Genomic DNA, 27,358 nt, shown 5'->3' with positions numbered 1-27,358 from the left:
TTATCAAAGAAATCTATAAACACTTTTTGATTCACTATTTCATGTGAGAGCTCGAATCAAACTCAGCTTAAGTGTCTTCTCTCTTGCAGATCTGTCTGGCAGAAAAAGTCTGTGACTTTTTTGTTACACTCCAGCAAATGGCAACTATTGTTTGGGTTCATGCTATCACAGTGTGGATGGGACAAAACAGCTTTTGAGATTAAAATCCTTTGAGACCGTTTCTTTCCCTGTTCTCTTGTCCTTGGAGGGAATTGACACAGTATAACAGAAGGGTTTTTAAAATGGCTTTTTGGTCAGAAAGCAGATTTACACAAAAGTCGATTGTGCTTTTATTCCTCCGGCCTGTTTGAAGTGTTTAACCTATCTTAAATACAGAAGCCCATTATATTTATTATGTGAATGTGATGTTATTGCATTTTGCCTTATAAGTCAAAGGTGACCCCTGAACTGAATTAGGTGTGAAAACATCCTATGAATCTGTTTACATCAGGTCATAAAGGAATAGTTGACTCAAAAATTAAAATTCTGCCATAATTTATTCACCTTCATGTCGTTCCATGATCCATCACTTGTTTGTATGACTTACTTGCTTCTGAGAAGCATAAAAGAAGATATTTTGAAAAATGTCATCGCAGTTGTAGTGTAAATGCTAATTTGTCCTTCTGCACCCTGGAAAGCAGAATGGCAGTTCCTCACATGTCAATCAATCAATAAAACTAGATTCTTGGATTTAGATTGTAGCTCTGTATTAGCTGTAATGATGTTATATTTTTGATAATTCCATTGTTGCCTGTTATCAGAACTCCTTATTGGCCAAATCTTATTATTAATTTTTCTCTGTAAGATTTTTCTGACAGTTTGGATACTATTGACACCTGCTTTCCCACAGTATGAAACATGAGTTTGAAAAGAACAAACAAGATATTACATTATCAAATGTTTGACCTTGGTTGTGCAAATATCTCTGTCTGGTGTTTTGCCTGTATCTTGGCAGGACTATTCTGAAATAGAAAAGAACAGTTCAGCCACTCTCCACTTCACATACACCACCAGAATTAATAAATGGTAAAGATCAGATATTATGTTTGATATGAAATATAGCTAATATATAATGCTTTCTCTGAGCTAATATTAGCTGTCACCATTTTAAATGTCGATAGTCTTTTTCTTTGGCAAACACTTTGACACATTAGTTTTGTTAGTCACATGTGTCTGGTTTAGATTTAGACCAGTGTACTAATGGGTGTGGTACACATGGATTTCTTCTCATTTTTAATAGTCAAAATAACAGAATATGCATCATAATAATAATGGAATGGAATGGAAGCTTTCCGCACTGTGCCCACATGTGGGGTAAACCTACAAGGAGTGCATTTGGCAAATGGCTCAGCATTATTATAATTTTTCCAGGAAGAGATCAGTTTTGCAGTCTGCATAATGTATGAAATGGCATATAGTAGCCTTTAGTTGTATGAATATTATTATTTAACATTTTTTGTGAAATTCAATAGAAAACTCATACTGATCATTTTTTGAAGTATTATGCGTACCTTTCTTTGTTTCAACACAACTAAAGGCCAATGTTCCATTGCGCTCTTATTCGAAACTGTTCGGTAAACATATCATGTGCTAGCCCATGCTATCTTTAACCAATGAATCACTCAACATTCATTCAGTGTATTCATACACAAAAACAGTAGTGTTGGTTGGTTACAAAGTGTCTGGTATGTTTCACAGCAGTGGGGAAGAGTGTCACATTTGTGTCACAGAGTGTAGAAGTCACATTTATACTTGTCTGTACTATGCCTTTAAGACCAAAGAGTCAGGGTTTGGCTGGTTAGTGTCAACAGTTAGTCCCTGCTGGTAGATGCTGTAAGTACACCATTATGCATGCAAAGGCGTTTTCCTCAGTTGATTGCCACTGAAAATTAATCATGTATTCTGATCAAATTGAATTTAGGAAGTAATAAATAAATAATAAAAAATATTATCTTACAGTAGATTATTTGTTAATGGTGGATTTATGTTCATTTATTTTGGAGTCGTATAAGTGTGAAGTGGATTGTTCCACTGGGCTGCAAATGTTGTACGCTAAGCTATAAGAACTTTTTTTTTCTCAATGGTACACACATTTAAAATAAATAAATGTGTGGAGTACTCATATCTTTGTTTGACTTGCTCACAAATCTCATAAATGTATTAAACTCAAATCTTATAGTAAAAGCATCACAAGAGACTTTGGGACGCCCTAAAAAAATTCCACCTACCCTTGCTCCAGCTGTCACTTGAAAGCTGGTGGTAGTGGCCTGTCACCTCTACAGGGAGTGAGTGTAGTATAAAGGGCATGGAAGGAAGGATAAAAGCAAGGGGCTGTGTGACGTGCTGGTAGATTGCTGGGAGAGAGGGTCACTATCCAAAAGAGGGAAGGAACACTCCATTTCCCCCTCTTGTGTAAACAGACCCTGGTACTGGACTAATACTACATGATCATGTGAAGGCTTAAAATTAAGCTGCAGCTAATGAAGATATTCAGAGGCATTGTGTTGAGGTAAAACATTTATCTTTCTTTTTTTTTTTCTTTCACTGTTAATTGGATTTTGGTACAAAGAAGTATGATGTAAGGCTTAATTTGCCTTGTAATTTACAGTTCCATATTCTGGTGTACATGAAATGGAAAATATTTTATTACAATATTAAATATGAATTAAATCCAGATGTATTTTAATGTTATGTACACGTAATCATTTTGTGTTTATTATAAGGTTCTGATCAGACAATCTGCAATTAAATAGTTTTAATAATTGCTCAATTTCAAAATACCATTGCTTTGAATTATTTTTGCAGATTACAGACAAGTTTCATCATGACAGCCAATAGCAAACTGGGGAATATAAAATCTCAACAAGTCAGTGGCCACCAAATGATTTGTCTCGGTGCAAAAGATTGAGTTTAATAGTATTGCTCAATAAAATAATCACAATGAAAAAAGCTGAGTTGCTGAAGAGAAACTCAAGCTCCATGATTTCCTCGACCCAAGAAACTTTGACAGAGCAGTTCCCCGTTGAAGCTCCACCCGTGCTCCTCCGAAAGCTGAAGTGGGCTGCTGTTGCGGCAGGATGCGATGTCTGTCTGAGGGTGTCTGTGGGAGGCAACCCGAGACCCACACTGCACTGGTACCATAATGATGACTCTCTGATAAATGATCATGAGGATTATGACGGTTTGTGGATACGAGATTGTAAGCAAGCTGATGGAGGGCTCTACACCTGTGTGGCTGTTAATCACTTGGGTGAAGCTAGAACCAGTGCTGTCCTTGCTGTGCTGGACCTTGAAGAAGGTAAGATGCTGTAGTATGTCCCTGAGCGTAAATGCAAAACCTCGCAGAAGTTCCCTGCAGGTTTAAGAGATCTGAATTAGAGGAACTCATTTAAGTAAATTTATCTGCTTGAAGCCAGCTTGACTGACATGATTATATGGTCTGAATGTTAACGAAATATAATTTTCCCTTAATGTGATGGGGGAGGCGATGACCCTTCTTGACTCTCTTGGTTTGACAGTATAGAATGGCTACATTTCTGTCAGTGGTTCTGAACCTACACTGTCAGAAAAAAAAGTATCTTTAGGAGTAAATCAGCTTATCTGTACCCTTAAAAGGAAAATGTTGTACCTTATCTACCTTATCTAAAATGAGCATATTAGTACTTTAGAATAGCAACATACCCTTAAATTACTGATATGAAAGTTTTAATAGTAAATAAGGTGCAAAGATGGCCCTTTAAGGGTACTGCCCCAGTTACAAGCTGTTGTATCCGTAAAGGTACAGTTTTTACACATTTGGCTAAGAGTGTAAATATGATTACCCTTAGACATGTCTGTAACACTTTACAATAAATTTCCATTTGTTACAAAATGTACAATAGTGTAGCGTCTGGACCAATCAAACACACAATATATATTTTTATGTTAGACCAGTTTAAGTGTTTATGTAGTATGTTAGACTAGTTTAAGTGTTTATGTGGTTAATAAAGTCTTACTTGTATCACACTTGACGTTGTTCATTGTTTGCTCATAACTGGAGTCACTTAATCATGCAGATTTATGCTACAAGCTCTTTGTAGAATTGTACAATAAGAAAGTTTTTTCCCTTAACCAGAAAATTAATGTTCTTAGAATTGACAGACAGTTGACCCTGAGAGGTCAAGTAAATATCTACAGCGGATCTAAATATTTATAATTAATTATAATTAGTTATGATTAATTATTCATATTTCCCTTATGAGCTGATTCGCTACAATAGTTTACATGAATTAACAATGCTTCAGCACTATCATTCTTAACAGATGATAATTTCAACATTTACTAAAATAGTTTTAAAATCAGAAGTTTTTATTTATTATTATCAGTAAATGCACTGTGAACCAACAGGAACAAACAAGGAATCATTGTATTTTACACACATTAACAAAAATAGCAAATGCTGTGAAAAAAAACCATATCGCTCATTGTTAATGTTAGCTATAATGCTTAAACTTATGCTAATGGATGGACATTTATTATAAAGTGTTACACCAGAAAATGGGGTTACACTGTGTAAACTTCAATGCTTCCAAGCCATCTCAAGTCCTACTTCTGTGAGTTATTGCTGTTCTGCATCTAAAATACACAAGAGTCACACCAACTACAACACTGTCAATGGCTATGACTACGCAGGGTCATCAGCTGTCAGAACACTCAGCACATCTCACTCTTTATCTTTTAGGCACTATGTATCTTGTCCTGTTCTCTTCTCCCCACAGTCTCTCTCTCTCTATCTCTCTCTGGCTATCTCTGGGTATTTACAGCCTGGAATGTGCCAGAGCTCCAGTTACAGATTTATTGTTACTCTGTTACACATGATTCTCAATTATAGATGTGGCTGTGTTGGACTGATGCCTGTGTTTTTATTTAGACCCACAATGATAACAAATCTGCACAAGAGTTAAAGAATTACAAAGCATCATTAAACCAGTTAGAAATGTATTTCGCACTCAGTGAATGAAATGTTGCGGCTTGACTAATACTAATAATAAAAAATTAATTAATTAATAAAAAATGTTGACTTTATATGACAACTAATTAAGGGGATCACAGAATGTCTTAAAGTAGTTGGATAAGCATACATGAAGCAGGAGAAATGGGATGGACAGCAATATGAACATGAGATTTTTCCCCCATAATTTTGTTGTGCAATTCACAGATAGAGCGAAGAGCTATGCTTTAGACCTGTGCCAAAAATTGAGCCTTCATGGTAATCTGATGGTATTAGTGAAAGGCAGAGTGTGCGAGAGGTCCTCTAAGGGTCTATTATACCACTCAAAATAGACCACTGGACTCTCCCAACAACATCCGTGAGTTCTGAGTTTAGTAAGAGAAACATACCCAGACAAATGGGCGAAATTTACCCACTTTTTAGGGGGAAAATATAAGCTTAATTTTTGTGGTCTGGGGATAAGCCAGGAATGAGAGCATCATACTGGAAGCCATGATAAGTCAAAAGTTGTCTCATCAGAGTAATGCTCCGAGTAATGTGAGGATGGGAACTGCTGGTTCTAGGAGAGAGAAAGAAAAAGGTGAGTTAAGTTTGTACAAGATTCTGAGTTCAATTCTTTATATGTGGCAGTACCAATCCAGATGAGTGCTATATATCAGGGGTTTGCTCTGATTAGGTTTGTAAAAACCAAAATATGTTGATTGGGTTGGCAAATTGGTTCTATCACATTACATTTATGGGGGAAAAAAGCATGTTTTGGCATATTTTACATATTATTTATTTATTTATTTGTGGTGTGGGTTGGGGGGTCAGTGGGGCACACAAGACTGATGTGTAAGTCTCCGTCTGCCTCCCTACTTGATCCCGATTCCTGCCAGTAATAAAATTCCACCCTGTACTGGTTAACAGCAGCAATTTCATATTTGCTAGTTCCCAGGTCTAAACAGAAATGTAAATAATAACATTATTATGTTTAATGATCACAGAGATTGTTTTGACTTTGTCATTAACTTGTGCACAGTGATTTGAGAAAGCAATATTTTTTCTGATCCATTCAAATAATCAACTGAACTTGTGACATTTAATTTGATATCTTCATCCTTGCATCTGCCTCTGTCAGTTCCAGGATTCTATAGGTCAGTGGATAAATCCATGGAACAGGAACTAATTATTAAAATCTACATGAACTGATGTGACAAGATCAGTTTTCTTCAATATGCAGACATATTTAGATTAAAAAAGGATGGTAGGGTGAGACACATCAAAGGGCCCATCCCTTTAAAAAAAGAAAAGAAAAAAAAAAGAAAAATAACCAATAGCATTTAGTTTTTCATGGCCCAACAAAGCAGAACTTGACAGCTTGTGATAAATACAGCTGTAATAAAAAAAAAAGTCTAATCTTTTAGACTTGTAGATTTAATATGAAACAATAACATTTCCGTCATACAATTTTCTGTTAGCACAGTCAAAATATGATACATTTTAGTAATGGTGATGATGTGTATGAAAAGCTTTGTGGTTTATGCTGGTACATGACACAATGTTGTCTCCCCTTCTTCTCATCTATTAGACCAAACTGTCAAAAAATTTTAAATCTCTTCCATTGCTTGTAGAGATGCACTGATTGCAATTTTCTTGGCCGATTCCGATTTCTGATTTTTTGTTAGTGTGATCTGCCGATACCGATTTTTGCCAATTCCGATTTTCTTTCTAAGAACTATAATTAACAGCATATACAAACAAAAATCTACTTTTCTTCAACGCAAAGTTTTATTTTCATAAAAAACAAGTAAAAATTCAGTAATAAAATAAGAACACATAAACATTTTTTTTTCAATTCTAAATATCTGTTCAGTAGTGCCTATAACAGATGACAGTTTATGTTGCAGCTGCTTCTAATTAAGTGATGAAAAGCAGTTGAAAATGTTGTACAAAATAAATATCACCACTACGCATCTTTGCACCAGTAAAATGTGCAACACTGTTTTTCTACCAAATTATATGTAATAATAGCCTATCTAATTATTATATTAATATTTAACTTATATTGGAAAAGTTTCCGTAAACACTCGCGAGATCTCTGCAAAAATCTTATGATTTATTCCAAAACATGATGCATGATGGGATACACTAAGCCTCGAATAGGGTATTCAAGATAGTGTGGATTTAGTGTGCACTAGGGGCACTGCACTTTGGCGTTTTGAAGACCTGGGACAGTCTTGCACACTTACTTCCTGTCGCGTGCACGCGCTCTCAAGTGGCCAAGACTGCTTGTGTGGGTATAAGACGGGCATTTTGACATAATTTTGTATGTATTTGAACGTTTTAGTGCAGTTAGACACTCATTTTGGTATTTGTGGCTCACAAGCTGTTCGAGACTGCGTGGTTTGTGCGCTCCACTAATATAGATCAGTGGTGGTGCGCGCGCTTTTGGTGTAAGCGCGAAACCTGCGGGAATGACTAAAATAATGCGCAATACAAGCACTATTTAACCGGAGCGAATGAGACGCGTGAGAGAGAGAAGGGGTCGTTGGAGAGAAGAGAGCGAGAATGCGCGACTGGCGTTATTGCCTGTGCCGTTGGTAACAAAACAGATCGGCTCAGAATCGGAAAGAAGTGAGACTGACCGACCGATCACTGATCCGGGCCGATCGATCGGTGCATCTCAATTGCTTGTTACAGTAGAATATTTTGTGTACATTTCAAATGGGTAAGAGCTGTCTCATTCTAGGAAGTTGGAGATAACTTTCTCAATTTGAGTATGATGGGTTGTGGGTTCTAATCCTTCCTCATATAACTTTATATTTTAAAAACCAAAAATAGCAGATGTAAGAACATCAACATTCATACAATGATAGGCCATGGTTTACAGCAAAACTTCGTCATCTTCGTCAGGCCAAAGAGGATGCCTACAAAATGGGGGACTGAGTCTTGTACAATCAGGCCAGAAACACACTGAATAAGGAGATTAGAGTGGCCAAGAGGAACTACGCTAAAAAACTAGAACACCAGTTTTCTGCCAATGACCCTGCATCAGTGTGGAAAGGCCTGAAAGACATCACCAACTACAAGACACCATCCCCCAGCACTGAGGCCAATCAACAACTTGCTGAAGACCTGAATGAGTTTTACTGTAGATTTGAAACTCCCAGTCTAACACCCCACACCCACTCTGAACATCTCTCCACACAACCATCAACACCTCCTGCAACCCCCCTCTCCCCCACTCCTACATTTCAGATCAGTGAGGATGATGTGCGCCAGGTCTTCAGAAAGAACAAGAGAAGAAAAGCACCAGGCCCAGATGGTGTGACACCAGCCTGTCTGAAAACCTGCACTGACCAGCTGGCCCCCATCTTCTCACAGATCTTCAACAGATCACTGGAGCTGTCCGAAGTCCCTGCCTGCTTCGAACACTCCACCATCATCCCCGTCCCAAAGAAACCCAAGATAACAGGACTTAATGACTACAGACCTGTGGCCCTACTGCACTTCATCCTGCAACATCTGGACAAAACAGGGACTTATGTGAGGATCCTGTTTGTGGACTTTAGCTCCGCTTTCAACACCATCATCCCAACACTCCTCCAAACTAACCCACCAAACTAACCCAGCTCTCTGTCCCTAGATATATCTGTCAATGGATCACCAGCTTTCTGACAGATAGGCAACAGCTAGTGAGAATTGGTAAATTCACATCCAACAACCGCACCACCAGCACTGGCACCCCTCAGGGTTGCGTCCTCTCCCCACTGCTCTTCTCCCTCTACAAAAATCAGACATCAGAAGACTACAGAGAATGGTTCGGACTGCTGAAAGGATTATTGGTGCCTCCCTGCCTACCTTCCAAGAACTGTATACATCCAGAGTGAGTAAAAGGGCTCAGAAAATCACTCTGGATCCATCACATCCAAGCCATCTCCTTTTTAAACTTTTGCCATCTGGTCGGCGTTACAGAGCACCGAATACCAGGACAGCCAGGCACAAGAACAGTTTCTTTCCCCAGGCAATCTACCTCATGAACAGTTAATGTTCTCCCATTGTGCAATTAAAGTATGTGCTATAACCTTATACTTATTTATCACCCTAAATCCTAGTACATCCCTACAACTTTATTTTATTTTATTCTATTCCTATTCTATCTATAGCACACCTGTACATACAATTTATTCTTTTTTTGTGGTTTATATTTATGCATGTGTATTTTATTCACATCTTATTTTTATTATCTGTGTGTTGTTGTTGTCTCCGTGTACTGGAAGCTTGTGACACTATAACAAATTCCTTGTATGTGCAAACATACTTGGCAATAAAGCTCTTTCTGATTCTGATTCTGATTCTGATTCTGATTCTGATTCTGATTCTGATTCTGATTCTGATTCTGATTCTGATTCTGATTCTGATTCTGTACTTGGCAATAAAGCTCTTTCTGATTCTGATTCTGATTCTGATTCTGATTCTGATCAAGAGCAGGAAAAGAGATCAGCAAGATGGTGAAGTTTGAATTAAATGTAATCCACAATGTGTGATGTTATTCAAGCTACAGCATGTTCTATTCCTTTAACCATTATGTCACCTGCTATGTTTGCTTTTTTTATGTTAAGCTTATGCCGTTGCAGATGCCTTCATCCAAAGTTACTTAAATTGCATTCAAGGTATGCATGTTATCGGTTTGTGTATTCCTTGGGAATTGAAACCAAGAACTTGGCATTGCTAACATCATGCGCTACTCTTTAAGCTACTGGAACATTATGGTTGTATGCTTATAAGTGTAATTTGGCTAGCAAGTTGCTTTGTAAGGCTGGTTGTCAGCCATGCTGTGGCAAAAAAAATAAAAAATGCTGCAGCATTATGTCTAAAATGTGGCAGCAGTTATGTAGAGTTTTTTGTAAATGTGAATCTTGACATTTTTATTTCCCGGTTTCTTTGACACTTTGGTATTTTGGTATTGTTTCACTATATCTTTGCACAATCACTTTTGGACTTTTGTATATATATTTCAGTGCTGTCAGTGATGTACACCTTGCACAACAGTGCTCTTGTAGGTATAGAGCCATCCTTTTTAATCCCACAAACGAACACATTGCCTAAAGGTTTGCTTTGTGACAGTGTTGCTATAGCAGAATAACATTGTTTTATGGAAAGATAAACTGTTGTTTCTCTAAGACTAATAAGCCTAAATAATAATAAAACCTAAATAATAATAAACCTTATCATGCTTTAAAGAAACATGAAAGATTACTTGTTAGTAACTGACATCAGCAGTGATTTCTTACACTTGTTGCGCTGGGTAATAATACAGTGGGGAAAGGAGCCAGAACTGGTTGTATATGTTAATCTCTCTCTGGACAGACCATAGACTCTAAACGTTTTATTTGTTAATGCCTCTCCCCTTATAGGCCTGAGACTCTGAACAAGGTATGTCTGTTGAAAGGATACATTTATCCCTTTCCGATGAGGACGAGATTGCAATTTGGTACTTCTCCATTCCAGTTTTGTGATTGACTGCTGACATCAGGTGGTACACAGAGTGTGGACCAACCTTCTTTCCCCCTATGTAACTCATTTGCATAATCTAAAGCACACAGTTTAGAACAGTGTATTTAACCAATGTATTACTCACTTCTGTTTTTTACCAATGCATTACCAATGCAACCACCACCAGAATACTTTTGGCAATGTTCTGAGTCCAAACATGATGGAAAAGGACAGTTGAATTTGCACTACAGATAGCTGTCACTGAGAATACTTATTTATCTAAATATGATTTTTCTGGTATGAAATGGGTGTGCTGTATGTAACATCAGTTTTAAGGTTTCCAAACTCATACATCACTCTCAAGGACGTTTTCTTCTCGTGTTTATTACCATCCTATGATGAATCGTTGTATTCCTCATCTATAAGTTGCTTTGGATTCTTGTGACTTTTCTTTTTTTTTTTTCAGCAAGAGCTGCTGCATGAGGTCTTCAATTTGGAATTGAATTTTTATCGTGGTCACAGGCCAAAACAAAATTAGTTTGTGTTAGTCCATTAAGATCCAATCAAAATGCAGAAAACTGTTCTCCAGTGTCGCAGCCATAAAACTGGTCCCTGAAAGGGATGTTTTACAACATTTGTTGAGATGGTATACTGCTATCATTGTGCAACAACCACATAGCTACAGTCCACTACAAATGTTAGAAATGTTACTCTTGAATGACAGATTCTTAACTGTAGCCAGCAAAGATCTTGTCCAGATGGTAGGCATTCCGGAGGTCTAGTTTGGTGAAGATATGTCTGTGCCTGTTGTGATAATCAGGACCAGGAGTTAGTCGAATATCACAATGACGCTTGCTCTAGCGATCTTAAATGTGGTTGTCCAGTCTGATGTCCACATCAATCAAGGACTCTAAATTGGGAGCCGGGTCTCTGATGACCAGCTTATCTTTTAACTCAGGTGATAAAGTGTGATGCAATGGGTTCACTGTTAGGCTGCAAGTGGAAAACAAGGGTACACTGGGTAATGAATCCTTAACACCTCTCCAAATTCCCATCATACCTTCCTGGAGCAGGGAGTTTAGGATTAGGTAGAAACCCTGCTGGTGGCCTCAGCTGAGAGAGATCTTGAAGCTGGAAGGACATGAGAGGTTTTAGATATGGACTGCTGTAGAATATCAGTAAAAATGTGCTCATAATAAATTATCAGTCTCCAGATAAACACATAAGTGGAAGCCGTAGATAACCATAAAGAAGGCCAAATGGCGACAGACAACAGTTAGCTTTCTTGAACTCAGGTAGTCTGTACAATGTAGGCTCAAGCAGGTGCGGATTTAGTGAATTGGGGGCCCCAGGCAAAGAATGGGGCCCTATACATTTGCACACATTTACCTAGACCAACCTTAAGGTTTCTTTTTTGTTGTGATGCTTCCTTGTGTTTCTACATTTTTCATGTACATGTTATAATGGCTTTCTTTCATGTTGTAGACCACGAAATAGCAATTGGTTTACAGTTGAGATACAGGTTTTCACAAAAACAAAATAAATTATAAAATGATAAACCTCACAATTGAGCCTTTAAACTTTTTTTTTTTTTTAAGAAAAGGGATGAGTCAAGAAGTATACATTATTATATTAATTTAAAACGGGGTTATGTGGGTGGATCTTCGCATTGGTCTGAACAAAAACTGCAGACTGGATTATTGAAAATGCACATTCATTCTCTGCCAGTAGGAGGCGCTTTTGGAACATCAGAAATGTAGCAGTTTCCTGGGTAATGGTAGAAAACAAAGCAGAGCTGCGCTCATAAACGCTACTTTAGCAGATAAAATGAAAATGCCATTGAAACTTTTCTGAAGACTTGAATTAGTGAGAATGAGAAAAGTGTGGAACAAAAAAATGCCATTGATGAGTTACCAGCGTAAGCCTATTTGCCTGGGCTCAGCCCAATTACTTACACTCTCCAAAGGCTGTCTAATTCTAATCTTTAAAATACATTTAATTTGAGTTATTTTAACTACAAATTTAAATGAAACTGAAAAAATAATGAAAAGGAAATTATACATTTACACATCTAAGTATTATATCAACCAAAAAAGTAACTGTATGTGTCCTCTACCTGGGTCCTTCTCATAAATGAGTAAGCGGAATTTAAAACAATAAACACATAATATGCACTGTTACTCAATATTTAATTACAGCCTCAGATGCATGATATTTTCATTTGCTACAAGCAGGATACACAAGAAGCATGTTCAAAGCGAATACGCAGAAGGTTGCCGTGGTAATAAACAGCAACCGTTCGTGTGTCCGCTCTTAATGCACATCTCGTATATGAAAAGCATTTTAGGGGGCCCTTGGCTTTTGGGGGCCCAAGGCGGTTGCCGATCTTTGCCTAATGGGTAAGTCCGCCCCTGGGCTCAAGACTGAACGCAACTCTTTTAAAGAATAAGAAAAGCAGTTGGTACAAATTAGCTTAATGAACAGTTTTAACTAAAGAGTGCAAAGCAGGTGGTGCTACCTAGTGGTGATGAGAGTCATTGTATGAGGGAGTCTTATACATCCATCAAGTATTCTAGGTTATTACATTTGAAGGTGTTTGGTCCAATAAATAAAACCTCTTTTAGGGTAATAACTCTGCTAGTAAATGTAGAGGTATCTGAGTAGTCCGTTCGATGAATAACTGTGATCACACCATGAAAATAATTACCCTTATCTTCATGTGAGATAAAGATAAACACGTGATATTATACTCTGAGCTGTCCATGTCCTTGGACACAGAATTATGCGTTTCTATGGCACCATCAACACCTAAGTAGCACCTAAATTAATCTGCGGCAGTCAGGTGGAACAGCAGTCATGTGGTCCAGAACATTGCCAGATTACAAATTGAAATTATGAGTTCTACGAGTATGTGAAAAGTTTGGCGTTGATATTGCCATAGAAATACATAGGAAATGGACAGCTCTGAGTAGAACGTCACGTGTGGTCATCTTGAATTTATGGTAATTACAACATGGCGTAACCACAGCTAATAATATCAGATGCTGACTGAATGTCCAGGATGAGTTTAAATGTAGTGTATGATTGCAGCATGGAACAGGTGTGGATAATTAATAGTCTGGGGAGAGTGATCACTGTGTTGGTGGAGGGAAAGAGCTTGGTTTAGATGTGACATTACTAGTCATCCAGTATTTAATATCATCTATGCATTCTAGTAGGTTAGCGAAATGGTAGGTTTTGTTGGGCCTTAAGGAAATATAGAGCTGAGTTTGTCAGTGTAACAGTGAAAAATAATTCCATGTTAATGATATCTCCCAAAGGTAGCACATACAAATAGCAACTGTTCTAGTAATGTGCCTTGCGGCACTACATACTAAACTTGTAGTATGACTTGATTTGACACTTCTATATTAATTGCCAAAAGGTAATAATGGTCAGATAAATACAATTTAAACCATTTTTCAAACCCTCTGAAGATCCTATGCATATTGATTTCAATAATCTTCCTCCTTCAGAGTGGAAAGGACGGCTTGCTAGCAACATCTGTGTTTACCGCAGAGTATGAGGTGTGGAATCCACAGGAGTATTCCAATTTCCTAGAGGTTTTGAGTGCCCTGAAATCCTCACAGGGCACATCACATCACTGTTCATAGGACTGTGCCAGCAGCATGCTGCCGGGCATACTACTACCTCACATTCACGTCTTTTCTTTATCACTTCTTGAATGAGCCATGATGGAATACATTGAATACTCAATACATTGATGAATACAATACTGAATACATTGGAATACTCAAGCAGGGCTACATCCACATTTCAGTTTCTCCATCTTCATCCAGCTTCTTCTATGTGGCCAAAAAAGATGGTGGACTGAGACCCTGCATTCATTACCATGCCCTCAGTAATGTAACTGTCAATGAACCAATGGTTCAAGTGACCCTTGAGATGCTCACATCTACACCAAGCTTAATGTCAGGAACCACTATAACCTCATCTGCATTCCTTACTCTGGGGAACTATGAATACTGGATGAATCTGTATAGGCTGTCCAACTCACCTTCAGTCTTTAAGGGGTTCATTATTGAAATCTTTCAGTACTGTCTCCAGTACTCTTCTCATCATCTACATAAACAATATCCAGATTTACTCCTCCTCATTCTCCAATCATGTCCGTCTGCCTAGTCATCTGTTGCCTTCAAGAGCACCACCTCTCATAAAACCAGTTGCATTGAACCACCATTCACTTCCTGGGATACATTATCGGTACCTGTGGCATTCCAGATTGTCCCGGAAGAGGTGCAAGCCATGGAGCCCTGGTCCTTAAAAACTCCAACATATTCTCGGCTTCTCAAACTTTAACTCCATTGTTGCTTTCCTCACCACCCAAAACTCTGTCCTGGTTTTCTTAAACTGCTCAAGCCTTCCAGCAGCTAAAAAAGAGGCATTCACCTCAGTACTCCACCATGAACTCTTTCCATAAATCCCGCTCAGTGTGGATAATTCTTCATAATGCTTCTACATCCAGAGTGAGGGCTATTCTGTCCCAGCGGTACAGGCACCAGGCAAAGCTTCATTCATTCACTTTCTTCAAGCAAAACTATACTACTGGCAACTTATTGCTTATTGCCATCAAGTTGGCGAAGGAATCACACCACTGGCTTGAGTTCTCACCATCTGTTTCAGGTCAACTAAGACCACCTTGGTGTGGAATATCTTTGGAATGCCAAGTGGACATAACCCCCAGACTTTGCTGACCTTTTCACGGTACTGGTGGCCCCAGCATCAGTACGATGACCACTTTATCCTGGTGGCTGTTGACCATTTTTCAAAGGCCTGTGGAGACACTATTCCTCAATGTCTTTTGGAACTTCTGCCCACCGGGAAGACTTAGTGTCCGACCACAGTCCTTAATTCATATCCCAAGTCTGGAAGGCTTTCTTCAAGTTGCTTTGCACCACTGTCATACTTTCTTCAGGCTATCATCCCCAGTCCAACAGCCAGTCCAACCACAAAATCCAGGAAATCTCCTGGGGCAGGTTGCATAAGCTGCTTAGACTAGTCTTAAAAAGCTAGTCTAAGATTTTTTTTTCGAGACTGATCATAACTTTTTTAATTAGGTTACAAAAAGGTAGATTACTGGCATCAACTCCAGCAGGACTGTAGCCGCTGGATACCCATCTCACACTTACCTCAGTTTTCTAGTCTTGTAAACAGGACTCTTCAGCCACAATGTTCTCTTTATGACTTTAAATATACATGAAATCTACTGAATTCATTTACAAAATTAAATAAAAATAGAAATGAACTGCAGCTAAATTTAAAATAATAAGGTCAGTGCTTTATCTTATGGATTGTTCTGTTTTGAGGTAGGCTTAGGTGAGAAAATGAATTAATCTACAACATTATTATCTTTAACATTATTGTCTTTGTGGTTTCATGCATGTGTGCTGGATAAAGATTGAATGTCATTCTCCATGTAGTACACAGAATTTTATGCATATAGCGACAAAATAAAGCATATACAATTTTATTTGTGTATGCTGAATAAAAGAATTCAATGAGGTCATTGTAGCAAAAGAAAAAAAGTGAATGCTCTGTGCCAGCTTTCCTCCTTTCCCATTCCAGCAGCAGCACCATCGACATGGGAGTAGTGTGACGCCACCACAGCCTGACAGAATATTTAATTGATGCGCTGAGACCGATAGTCTCTCTCTCCTCACACCAACACCACAGACAAAGGAAGAGATGTGAGAGAAAGAGAGATAGCACACTGAGGAAGCTGAAAATGTTGTTTTTGCTTTGACTGCACTAAGATCTGCCTCTATCATTAGCTGCCGCTTGTTATTTGTTTATATTTTTAGTCTCATCTACCACTACCCCATTTCTTTATGTTTTTATCTCCATCTCTATCATTAGCTGCTGCTTGTTATTTGTTTCTCTTTTTAGTCTCATCTACCACTACCCCATTTCTTTATGTTTTTATCTCCATCTCTATCATTAGCTGCTGCTTGTTATTTGTTTCTCTTTTTAGTCTCATCTACCACTACCCCATTTCTTTATGTTTTTATCTCCATCTCTATCATTAGCTGCTGCTTGTTATTTGTTTCTCTTTTTAGTCTCATCTACCACTACCCCATTTCTTTATGTTTTTATCTCCAAAGGGGATTGAAAGAATGCAAGTGGGTGTCTGTAAAAGACAGATTTTTCATTCCTTCTCTTGTGACTAGGACCAAGCTGACCTCCTCCTCCTTCTGTGCCTTTGGAATATCTTATTACTTGGATTTCTATTTGTCATTTAAGAGCATCTGTGGGGAATCCAAAAGAGCTTGGATGTTGTTGTTGTTTACTTGAGGATTTCTTTTCCCCTTTAACTATCTTTTGTCACACAAGGATCATGATTGGATGTTTGTACTATTTCTATTGATTTTTCCATATTTGTGGATTTTGGTACATTCTTTGAGGTAAAAGCTCTGGCAAGGACATGACTGAGACTATTAGGAGAGTACACAGGAATCAATAATAACCAGGATTCAGATTAGAAATAGTGGTATTCTCTGCAGAAACACAGGCAAAGTCTCTGTTGTTTAGTCTGAAAGAGAGATTAAGTTCATCCGAGGCCATGAAGAAAATCTGGTCACAGAAAAGATTTCAGGTGAGTCTAATCCTTCTATCCAGAATCATACACTTCACAAACTATACAATTTGACTTTTGAGATTTTTTATTGAATTTGGCAAATCACACTCACAATGAAGTAATGTAAAATAAGTGATATAGTTATGCTTCCTTCTTTAAGGTATCCTACCAGCTACTGTACCTCATAGCCAACTGTTTATGTATGACCAATACAATAACTTTTGTACAAACAGACCTAATGTCACTGAGGTCAATGTTGTTGTTGTTTGATATCAGACAAACATACAGCATATATATATATATATATATATATATTCCCCCAGTTATTTGCCTTTATAATGGGTGATAAACAATACAATTTCTCAGGCTCTGTGACAGCTACATTGCCCAGTTGCCTTGGTAGCAATGTAGGAGTGCATTTGAAATGCTGCAAACCAGCATGAGAATTGATAAAGGAGGGGAAATAAGTCTTCATATATATGAATTGTGTTTCATTTCTGTGTCAGCCCTGTGTCACCATGATGTATTTATGTATAGTTGTTGAATGAAAACCAAATTATTTACACCACTAGCATAACCATATGGATGCAACATACAGGCTAAGAAAAATCTATTTAAAACGTCCCAAAATGAACGGAAAGACTTTTGTGTTTTGTTTTTTTTTTGTCGTTCCAGAGAGCTGGACATTCTAGCTGGACGTTTGGGAGATTCACTCATGGTGTGTTTTGCTCATGACAAAACTGTAAAAAGTCCAAAATCGCAAACCTATTTGTAGAAAATACAACAACTGAAGAGTGTGCACAACTTTACAGAATGGATATGTTTTGCAGAATAATCATAGCGTAGATGGTTAAACAAGTTTAAAAATAGCTGCTAAGACAATACATTTCTATCTATAGATTTTTAAATGATAAAATTAAAAATTGTTGGGTTTCCGTATGGAAAGGAATGCAATGCTGATTGAAGCTTTACAATAATCAAATTTTACAATTTTGCCTGTAATTGTGGATATGTGCGTATGTTTGTGTGTGTTATGTATATGCTCCTACACAAGTGCATGTCTGCAGACATTGGTTTCTATAGTAACAGTCTTCTCTTGTCCACCTCTGCTTGCTGCCGTTATGGAAGTGAAGTTTTTCGCTTGTGCAGGAAGCAAAGCAATGGTAATTGTTATCCATTTCTGTGATCCTCACCTTTCATTACTGGACTCTTGGATTGGTTAGAGTTTGCAACCATGCATTATTATAACTGTAAAGTATACTGTAGGTTTTAATCCAGAGCTCTAGTTTCAGTTTGACATTTTTTATTAAACTGAAATTTTACATTATTTATTACAGGAAGAGTAAGGCTTGCACTGCAGCATAGTTTTCTTTTTCTTTCTTTCTTTCTTTCTTTCTTTCTTTCTTTCTTTAATGCCAGTTAATGTGAATTCCTATAACTTCAATCCATAGGGAGATTTTATCTGAAACTGCCATGATATATCCAGGAAAAGAAAATTACAGTATGAAAGTATTTGTACGTTTAGTTATAAAGCAAAACAATGTTGGCCTAATTAACTTGACAAGTTATACATCATTAAAAAGTACATCATTAATAGTCTGACCAACTAGCAGTTAGCCAAGGGGTAATGAGTCTTATTTATTTTTATTTTTTATTATTTATTTATTTTGGATTCAAGCTAGACCAATCTACATTTGTATGCAACCGACTTAAAAACGTTATGACCAGTTTTAAAGAAAAGAAAAAAAAAAAAAAAAATTACTAACTTGTAAGACTAGTTAGCCTTTTATGCAACTGGCCACTGGTTTACTATAAAAATCTTTTAGTGACAGTAATGTCTTAATGTGTGCCAGGAATTGTGAAAACTGTACCTTTAATAAATATGCGCCTTAGATGTAAGAACCCATAATAACCCATTTCCTTTTAGGTAGTCATGAAAGGGTTTCACTAAATAACATCCCTCAAGGCTTTTAATTCAAAAGTGTGAACATTCTGAGAATACTGACGAATTCTCATATGTTTACTTACATTTTTTTAGAGAAAAGTATTATTATTATTATTATTATTATTATTATTATTATTCTTTTCTTCATTTTTTTAGTCAAAACTATTGTGAGTATTTCGGAGCGCTTAAGACTCTCATGCAATATCTGTTTCATTCATACTCATAGCTGGAGGGCGCCCTCGAGCAGAAAGTCCACAAGTGAGACTCACAGAAGTCATAAATCATATGATGTTCCAGGAATGTGGACAAATCCAACTATCACCGTAGTAGTTGAATAAAATGCAGATAGAAGCATTTTGAATGATGAAACATGACAACAATATATTGTTCATGTTTGTTCTTAAAGCAATCTCAGGTATTTAAGAATACATAAGAATAAAGTATATTTGCAATGCAGTGCTTATTGACATAGCCTTTACCACTGTATAATACTTAAATTAATATATTTTTGCTCATACTCATTCTCTGATAGAAAGCCAGATCAGATCACAGAGGGAGGTTTTTTAAAAGAAAACAAAAGTTGGTTCGGAGCAAAAACATGGCATTAAATTTTGTCTCCATTCTAAGCATGTTAGCTAGCTAGCACTTAAGCACCTGTTACTGATTATATTTTATTATTAATTAAAAAAAAATGAGTCTGTGTAAGATCATTGGAATGTTTCCTTTTTTAAGAAGGACATTTCCTATAAAGGTTTAAAAAATTCTTTAAGAATTCCACATATAATTTTCGTATTACTTTTCTCAAATTATTTATTTATTTCAGAAATGTCTTGCAGCTAGATCATTAAGAAAAATGTCAATGTTATTTTTCTTAAATTTTTCTTTGGTTAAAAATCATACCAATACATTTCAAAATGCCTCACCTACTCTCTCTTTAGACTCAAACAGTACAGAGGATGAAACTGCGGAGCCTCAGGTCTCCATGGAGATGAAGGAACAGTTCATGCCTCCCCAGGGGGAAGCAATCAACAGTCAACCCACTGGTAAGAACATACTGAGTGAGTACTTGTGATTGTTAAGCCTTCCAACAAAGCTCAGAATTCATAAATGTATTATAATGAATCCATCCATCAAATTAACCAGTTGAAAAAAAAAAAGCTTTAGATTATTATAATATTCCTTTAACAGAGCATGTATTTTCAGGCTGGGGGAGAGCAATGCTTTTCCATATCCCAGGTGATGGCCCAGTAGTGGAGAGGGAGATGCAAGCCCTGGGCTCTAGAGCTCCTGGTCTTCAGGATCCCTTGTCACCTGGCAGGCAAGCAAATGCTGGGTGTGTTGAGAGCCCTCCAGTCAGACACCTGGGGATTGAAGCTCTTGTGCGGGCCTCACAAATAAGTGTGTACTACGTGGCATTGGGGTCAGAGGAGAGTATGTCCATAGCCAGTGACTACTACGGCAGTGTTTTGAGCCTCTATCGAAGAAGGACCTTTTCCATTTACAGTGTTCAAGAATGAGTGCTGGCACACTGGATATGAAAAGGCATAAAGTAACTTGAATCAAGGTGGCACAAAACAAATGTATCAAATTTCGATTACAGCTCTAATGGAACATTTTAAAAATAGATTTCATTACTTTATTCTTCATTTATTGTGGCCTATTTATGTCAACATGTCATGTTATTTATGTTTTCTTGATTCCTACTTTCCATTGACTCCACTTGCATAGTTTTTTTGTATGGCTTTTTTCTTACAAACCTTTTTGCATGCGATTGTATGTGACGTCTGAATTCTAATTGCAGTCTTTTATGTTTATTAATCTCCAGCAATGTTTTACATCTTTCAACATGGTATGTTTTTCAATGCATGTTTTATTGGATAACTATGTTTGACATTTTGCTTTCTTTCACTCAAAATGCACTTGTAACAAAATATTCACCCATTTTGCCATTTTAGTGTTTTTATTTTCTCTCATAATGCAACATTTTCCACAATCACCCTCATTTCAGGGGCCAGTTGGACTTTATAACAAGGGAAACATCTCCATTTGTTCAAACCCAGCCATTCCAAAAAGCTCAAGGTCCCATTACCCTGAGTGATGTAGAGCCAACAACAGATCCAACAACTGCCCACAAAGGCACCAAAACAGGCATGAATGGAGTTGAGCTACCTTTTAAAATTTCAAAAATCTCAGCTTCATCTCAAAGCAGTGGTTGCCAAGATAAATTCTCACTCCAAACTCCAAAAGTGTCACAGGCAAGTTCCAAAATCTTTGACAAAATGAGAGCTTTTGAGGAACAAAAACACAGCAGTAACATACCAAAGTTGTCTTCATCAAGACTATCATGGGGTCTGAATCGAGCATCATCCTGCAATTCCGAGGATAGTAGAAGTAAATCAGGGAAGCTCCAAGACAACCCCAAGAGTGATGTAGCACTCAAGAGGTCTTTCTTCAAACAGAAAGCGTCCTCTCTGGAGGAACAGTCAACCCATGTACAGAAACATTTTCAGAGTAAACTCTCAGAAGAGCTTCACCGAATAAAAAAACTTGTCGGAAATTCGAACATCAAGAAAGCGTTTTCAATGGAACAGCTCACCCAGACTGACAAGCAGTCCACTGGAAACACTGAGTTAGTTCCAGCCCAGGTAATTCAGAAGATTGAAGACACTACTAATTCAAAAGATTTACCAGAATCAAAAGAAAGATGGTCAACATTTCCAAAGGAGGAATCACCACATCAACAGAGAAAGAATGAACCAAATGATGAACCAAAGCAACCTGAAAGAAAATTGCCTCCTGATATTACAGAAAACCAGTGGAAGAAAGATTCTAAGCCCAGGCGGTTGTTAGACAGGCAAGTCATCAATGAAAAGGTCACATTCAGTAAAACACCAGGACAGTGTTCACCTAAGGTGCCAAGGACAAGTATGTCCAGCAAATTACCAAAATCACCTGTAGAAATACCACCTGCTCAACCCATAATGCAAGGGGTTTTGGTGCCCCTAAAACCTCCTAGGTTGTTTGATTCAGTTTCCATGCTCCCAAAGTCATTTAAGGAAACAGAGGAGAAAAAAGGCTCATCACTTATACTGAAAAAGACCATACCTACTATTGTGGTTGAAAATAAGCCTGTGGGTTAAGAGGCAGATAAAACAGAGAGTGGTCAAAAGGAAGTTGAGAAACATGAAGGAAAAACAACCAGAAGAAACAGAGGTAAACCTTCTTTCAGTAAGCCACTATTTCTTAAAAAAAAAAAAAAAAAGGGTTCATTGGATGAATGTCCATAAATAAAATTGTAAATATTGTGGGTTCAAAACAGCTTTAGAGCAATCAACATCATTTGTGACATAATGCTGGACACCACAAAAATAACTTTGACTTATCCCTCGTTTCTTTAAAAAAAAAAAAAAAAGATTTGAGGTTACACTGAGGTAATTTAAAAAAAAAAAAAAAAAAAGTGGCTATATTGTTGAAACAGTGAGTATTTTAATTATTGAGAATTAGTCCCATCAATTTCCATAGTAAATTACTCACTGTAAGCTTTTTTTTTTAAAGATAATGAGGAACTAGTGGACATTTTTGTGGTAATCAGCATGCCACAAATGCCGTCCATTGATCTTAACTTGAACACAGAATACTCCTTTAAAACTCAAAGATCAGACACAGTTTTGAAGCCTATTTTACTGCATTGCTGCTATTTCTGCCATAATGGAGCAACATATTAAAATTCTTCATTGTTTCCAGCATAATGTTTAAATTTAGATCACTAAAGTTATTTGTAACCAGAGACAGATGAGGGTTGTGGGGTTGTAATGAGTTCATGATACAGTATGTTACCTTAATGTCACTTGGTCTTTCTGTAACAACCGTTGCCTGATCCTTCTAGAAGACCTGTCAGATGATTCCTACACGTTTGTGGAGGTGGACCCAGCAGAGGCCCCCATGTATGAACCTCCACTTAAGAATGCACTTAAGGTAGCTGCTGGATCAGAGGTGATGCTTCAGTGCGTCATCAAGGGAAAACCTGTTCCCAGAGGTAAGATATCTCAGACCTAAGCTACAGCATTATTTAAATGCTTGTTATGTGGCTCTTTAAAATTATTTTATGATCATCGTTATGGTATCTTCTCATGTAGGACTAATACTATTGCAAGTAACAGTGGAGACACTCTCTGTAAATAACATATATTATAACATGATTTGAAATTAACACCCACCAAATGTGGGTGAAAATCAATTATGGTGGGTAATTCTGTCAACTCACTAGTCAATCTGACGGGTTATGATTCATTAAACTGTATAACTAGACAGACCATCTCTATGATATAGACATCATCACTGGCTTCAACTTGTGAAACACTTTCAGGAAAGTTCATGTAAAATCTGTGCAGATTCAGTGGAAATACTCAATACTAAGTCATGATGTAAATATCATCAGATTTGTGCTGCATCTGCACAGATCTGTTTACATGAACATGACCATCTCTTGGCAACAAATGACTCCCGCTGCTGTTTGATTTGTGCCTTCTGAGAAGAGTTTCATAATAATACAATTTAACCTTGAAAGGTTTACAAACAACTTAGGGACAGTATCAGCATAAAATCTTACCTTTTCATCTTATATTAATTTAAAGTTAAGTTAATTAAACCAGCATTATTAAGTATCACTAAAGACCAGCAATAATTATTTTCATTTTGATTGCATAATAATGGCAATATAAACACATTACAGTCATGTATGGCAGTTATCACTATTTAACTTAGCAAAAGTGTGTATAATCAACAAAAAATACATTTTATCGAACCAACCTAACAGTGACACATTACTGTCTAGCAATGCTAAAACTATTCCTCTACAGTGGGTATAGAAAAGAATCACCCCCCTTTAAAATAATCACATTTTGTTGCTTTGCAGCCTGAAATGAAGACGGACACAGTTTTTGTTTTATCCAGCTGTATTTACTCAGTGCAACTTATAACATCCAAGTGAAATATATAACACCAATATGTCAGGAAAAAAAACAAAACCAAAAAAAAAAAAAATCACTAAGTTGGGCTGCGTCTGAAAGCCTAGGCAGCTGACTTGCTGCCTTGCCGCCCTATCAGGCAATGACTTTGCAGGCAGCGTTTTTGCACGAAGGGACCTCATGAAACTGATTTTGGACAGGCTTCTGAGTCAGCATAATGGTTTAATGATGTACAACAAAATAGAACGAGTTTTGGTGATAACTAAACGAATATTTAATTACTATAACTCTGATTTCTCGCTAGAACTAACATCAAAAGTGCAAAAAGTTAGTCAGAAATATATATTTACACACAAACTGACCACCAAATGCAACTTTTAGGTGCCATCTTCATTTTTTAGTTCAACCATCACGGAATGGAACTCACAGGATTGTAGGATATTAAAGGTAACGAAGGATTATTTATTTATTTTTATTATTTTCTGACATGTTGGTGTTATATCTTTGACTCCGATGTCATAAGTCGCACTGTATAAATACAGCTGGATAAAACAAAAACAGTTTTCTTCTTCATTTCAGACTGCAAAGCAACAAAATTTGATTATTTTAAAGGGGAGGGGGTGTTCTTTTCTATACCCACTGTAAGTACTTCTGCTATCTTTGGCTAGTGGAGAAGCCTAGTAAGTGTTTCCTTTTTAGGTCACAAAATACACAGCACATTTATAGTCCCCCTTGTTCCTTCATATAATTGCAGCCTTGTTTTATTGCAGTGTGTAAGATTGTTGTTTTTAACTGGCTTTAAAAGAAACCACTGATGAAATACAGTTTAGATAAATCCCAGGATGTTTTTCTTCAGATCTTGTTTGATAACTAATTTATGCACCTTCCTGCATTTATGTATGCATCCATGTGTGACAACCATGTAATTTTGAATAAAACAGACTTTTAATAGATTAAATTTAATTTAAAAGTACTACTATTATGTGATTTTTGATATAGTCTATAGTCTATATGAAAGTATCAGCAAATCTACCAGACAAGAACTTAATAACACTGGAAAGGTTGAGGATATTTTTCTTTAAAGAAAAATTATAAAAAAATAAATAAAAAAAAGACAGTGAGTATAGCAACTGAAGCAAGGCATATTTACAATTTTAGATAACTGCCATGACAATTTTAACATATCAGAAATTCTGTGACACCTTTCAACAAAGGAATGTTTCTGGAATTTCCCATTAAGCCACAGCATTTATTCTGTGCTGGGGGGACTGCCTTTCATAAGTGGAAAAACGTTGATTGGATCAGGGAAATTATTATTTAATTTTGATTATTTGATGATCTCCCCAGCTGTGGTCAGTTAGAAATCTCACTCAGAGCCATCTGTGTTTGTTCACTGGCCAAGATCCACTGCAGTTTTTCTCTTCTTTTGCTAAGCATTACACTGCCATGACAACATTAATGTTAGGAGATAAAACCCAAGTGCATTAATAAACTGTGAAAGTCTGAGTGTGTGGAATCAAATTACTGACATTCAGTACCACAACATCTCTTATTGTGCTGATGTTGATAGCAAATCCATCGCATGAAATAATGGCCGCTTAAAGGAATTGTTTTTGTTAGTAGGGGACCACATAATGTAATCAGGCAGACCTTCACAACAACAATTTGAATAAAAAGTTTAACTACACTATACATCTAGAATCTTATTTGAATTTTACTCTTTGTTTTAATTAACAGATTTTTTTAAATGTCTAGGTTTAAATTAAATCAGTGTCTCAGACTTCTGAACCCCATTGTATTAATTCTTTTTTTTTTTTTTTTAGTAATTATTGTAACTTTTCTTTTTTGCCATGCAGTTCCTGCCGAGTCTTCTCTGACAATTTCCAGACCAATGCAGGATGTGAAAGTCAAGGCAGGAGAGATAGCCTTATTTGAATGTTTCATAACTGGTCCACAGGCTGTGGATGTTGATTGGCTGGCTAATGGGAAGTTGATACAGCCAGCACCATTTGATTGTAAGATGCAGTTTAATGGACACCGATGCAGCCTTCTGTTCAAATCTGCGCACGAAGACGACAGTGGAAGCTATACTTGTAAAATCAGTTCAGCAAAAGGTAAGAGTCATAACAACATTCCAAAGTGAGCATAGCTAAATCTTACATCATTTATGCATCAACATTGAGCTGCCTATTCTTTAATGTTATGTTAATCTTGTTTCCTAGTAATACTTATTTGCTTTTAATTAATATTAACTGTGCTTCTTGTTCTTGTTTGCATGGTACAGAAGAGCTCATTTGCACAGCTAATCTTCTGGTGATTCCATCTAAGAAGCCACACTTTACACAGAAACTGGAGGCACTAGAGACTACTGAGGGCCGGTCTGCACAATTTGATTGCAAAGTCAGTGGATCTCCCCCTCCTGAAGTCACCTGGACTCATTGTGGTAAATAAATAAATAAATAATAAAAATAAAGACCAAGACTTGTTTTCCTAAAATAAATAACAAGTTCTATTATCATGAAACTCTGATATTCTTAGCATTAAACGACTTGTCACAAGCTGATAGGTTCATGTTGCATACGCAGCCAATGAGGTTGCTGCTTTACATTTAAATGGCTGATTAGCATTGCAGCACGCTTTCAGAGTTCCTCTGAAACCCTCCACCTTCCCCAGCTCCACCTGTATAGATCTGCTACGGGTTATTTAATATGTTATTTGTGCAGCAGCAGTATGTCTTAAATACTCACAGCACCATATCGGCTTATGTATTGGAAGTAGCAAGTTCCTGTACTTGCTTGCAGCAGCAATAATCTACAACTACAGCAATAACCAACAGCAGCAGCGTAGCAGATCTATTCAGCCATGACCAAATACATGAAAGGGTTAGTTCACCCAAAAATGAAAATTAGCTTGTGTTTTACTCACCCCGAGGCATCCTAGGTGTATATGACTTTCTTCTTTCAGACGAATCCAGTCGGAGTTATATTAAAAATTGTCCTGGCTATTCCAAGCTCTATCATTGCAGTCTGCGGGTGTTGCAGCTGAACAGTCCACGAGTCATCAAATAAATCTCGCGCATTCATAATAAAACGTGACGCAGATGGCTCCGGGGGATGAATAAAGGCCCCATGTAGCAAATCCATGTGTTTTTGTAAGAAAAACAGAAAAATATCCATATTTCAAATGTAATAAACACTTTTCTCTCACTTACGCTGACTGTCATACACTGAAACAGTTCCGGCGGATGACACAGCACGTATGCGTTGCGTGATTAGTGATGAATGCGGAGAGAGAACAAAACAAAA

General features: G+C 37.1%; 1 protein-coding gene across 1 annotated transcript in view; it reads left to right on the top strand.

The window, feature by feature from the left end:
• The first annotated feature begins 2,418 nt into the window (after window positions 1–2,418).
• LOC107694912 (striated muscle preferentially expressed protein kinase-like) overlaps window positions 2,419–27,358 on the top strand; it is a 39,633-nt gene continuing 14,693 nt past the window's right edge. Inside the window, 8 exon segments of the mRNA XM_016494628.1 lie at window positions 2,419–2,548; window positions 2,845–3,337; window positions 20,025–20,129; window positions 20,290–20,404; window positions 21,095–22,299; window positions 22,976–23,122; window positions 25,910–26,167; window positions 26,338–26,496. Of these exon segments, the coding sequence (XP_016350114.1) occupies window positions 2,980–3,337; window positions 20,025–20,129; window positions 20,290–20,404; window positions 21,095–22,299; window positions 22,976–23,122; window positions 25,910–26,167; window positions 26,338–26,496 (2,347 nt within the window). The 5' untranslated portion in view covers window positions 2,419–2,548; window positions 2,845–2,979.

This window comes from Sinocyclocheilus anshuiensis, unplaced genomic scaffold, assembly GCF_001515605.1.
Source record: "Sinocyclocheilus anshuiensis isolate Anshui unplaced genomic scaffold, SAMN03320099.WGS_v1.1 scaffold3199, whole genome shotgun sequence".
In the NCBI taxonomy this organism is placed as follows: domain Eukaryota; kingdom Metazoa; phylum Chordata; class Actinopteri; order Cypriniformes; family Cyprinidae; genus Sinocyclocheilus; species Sinocyclocheilus anshuiensis.
The sequence above is the reverse complement of the archived record's forward strand: the minus strand, read 5'-3'. Positions and strand labels throughout refer to the sequence as shown.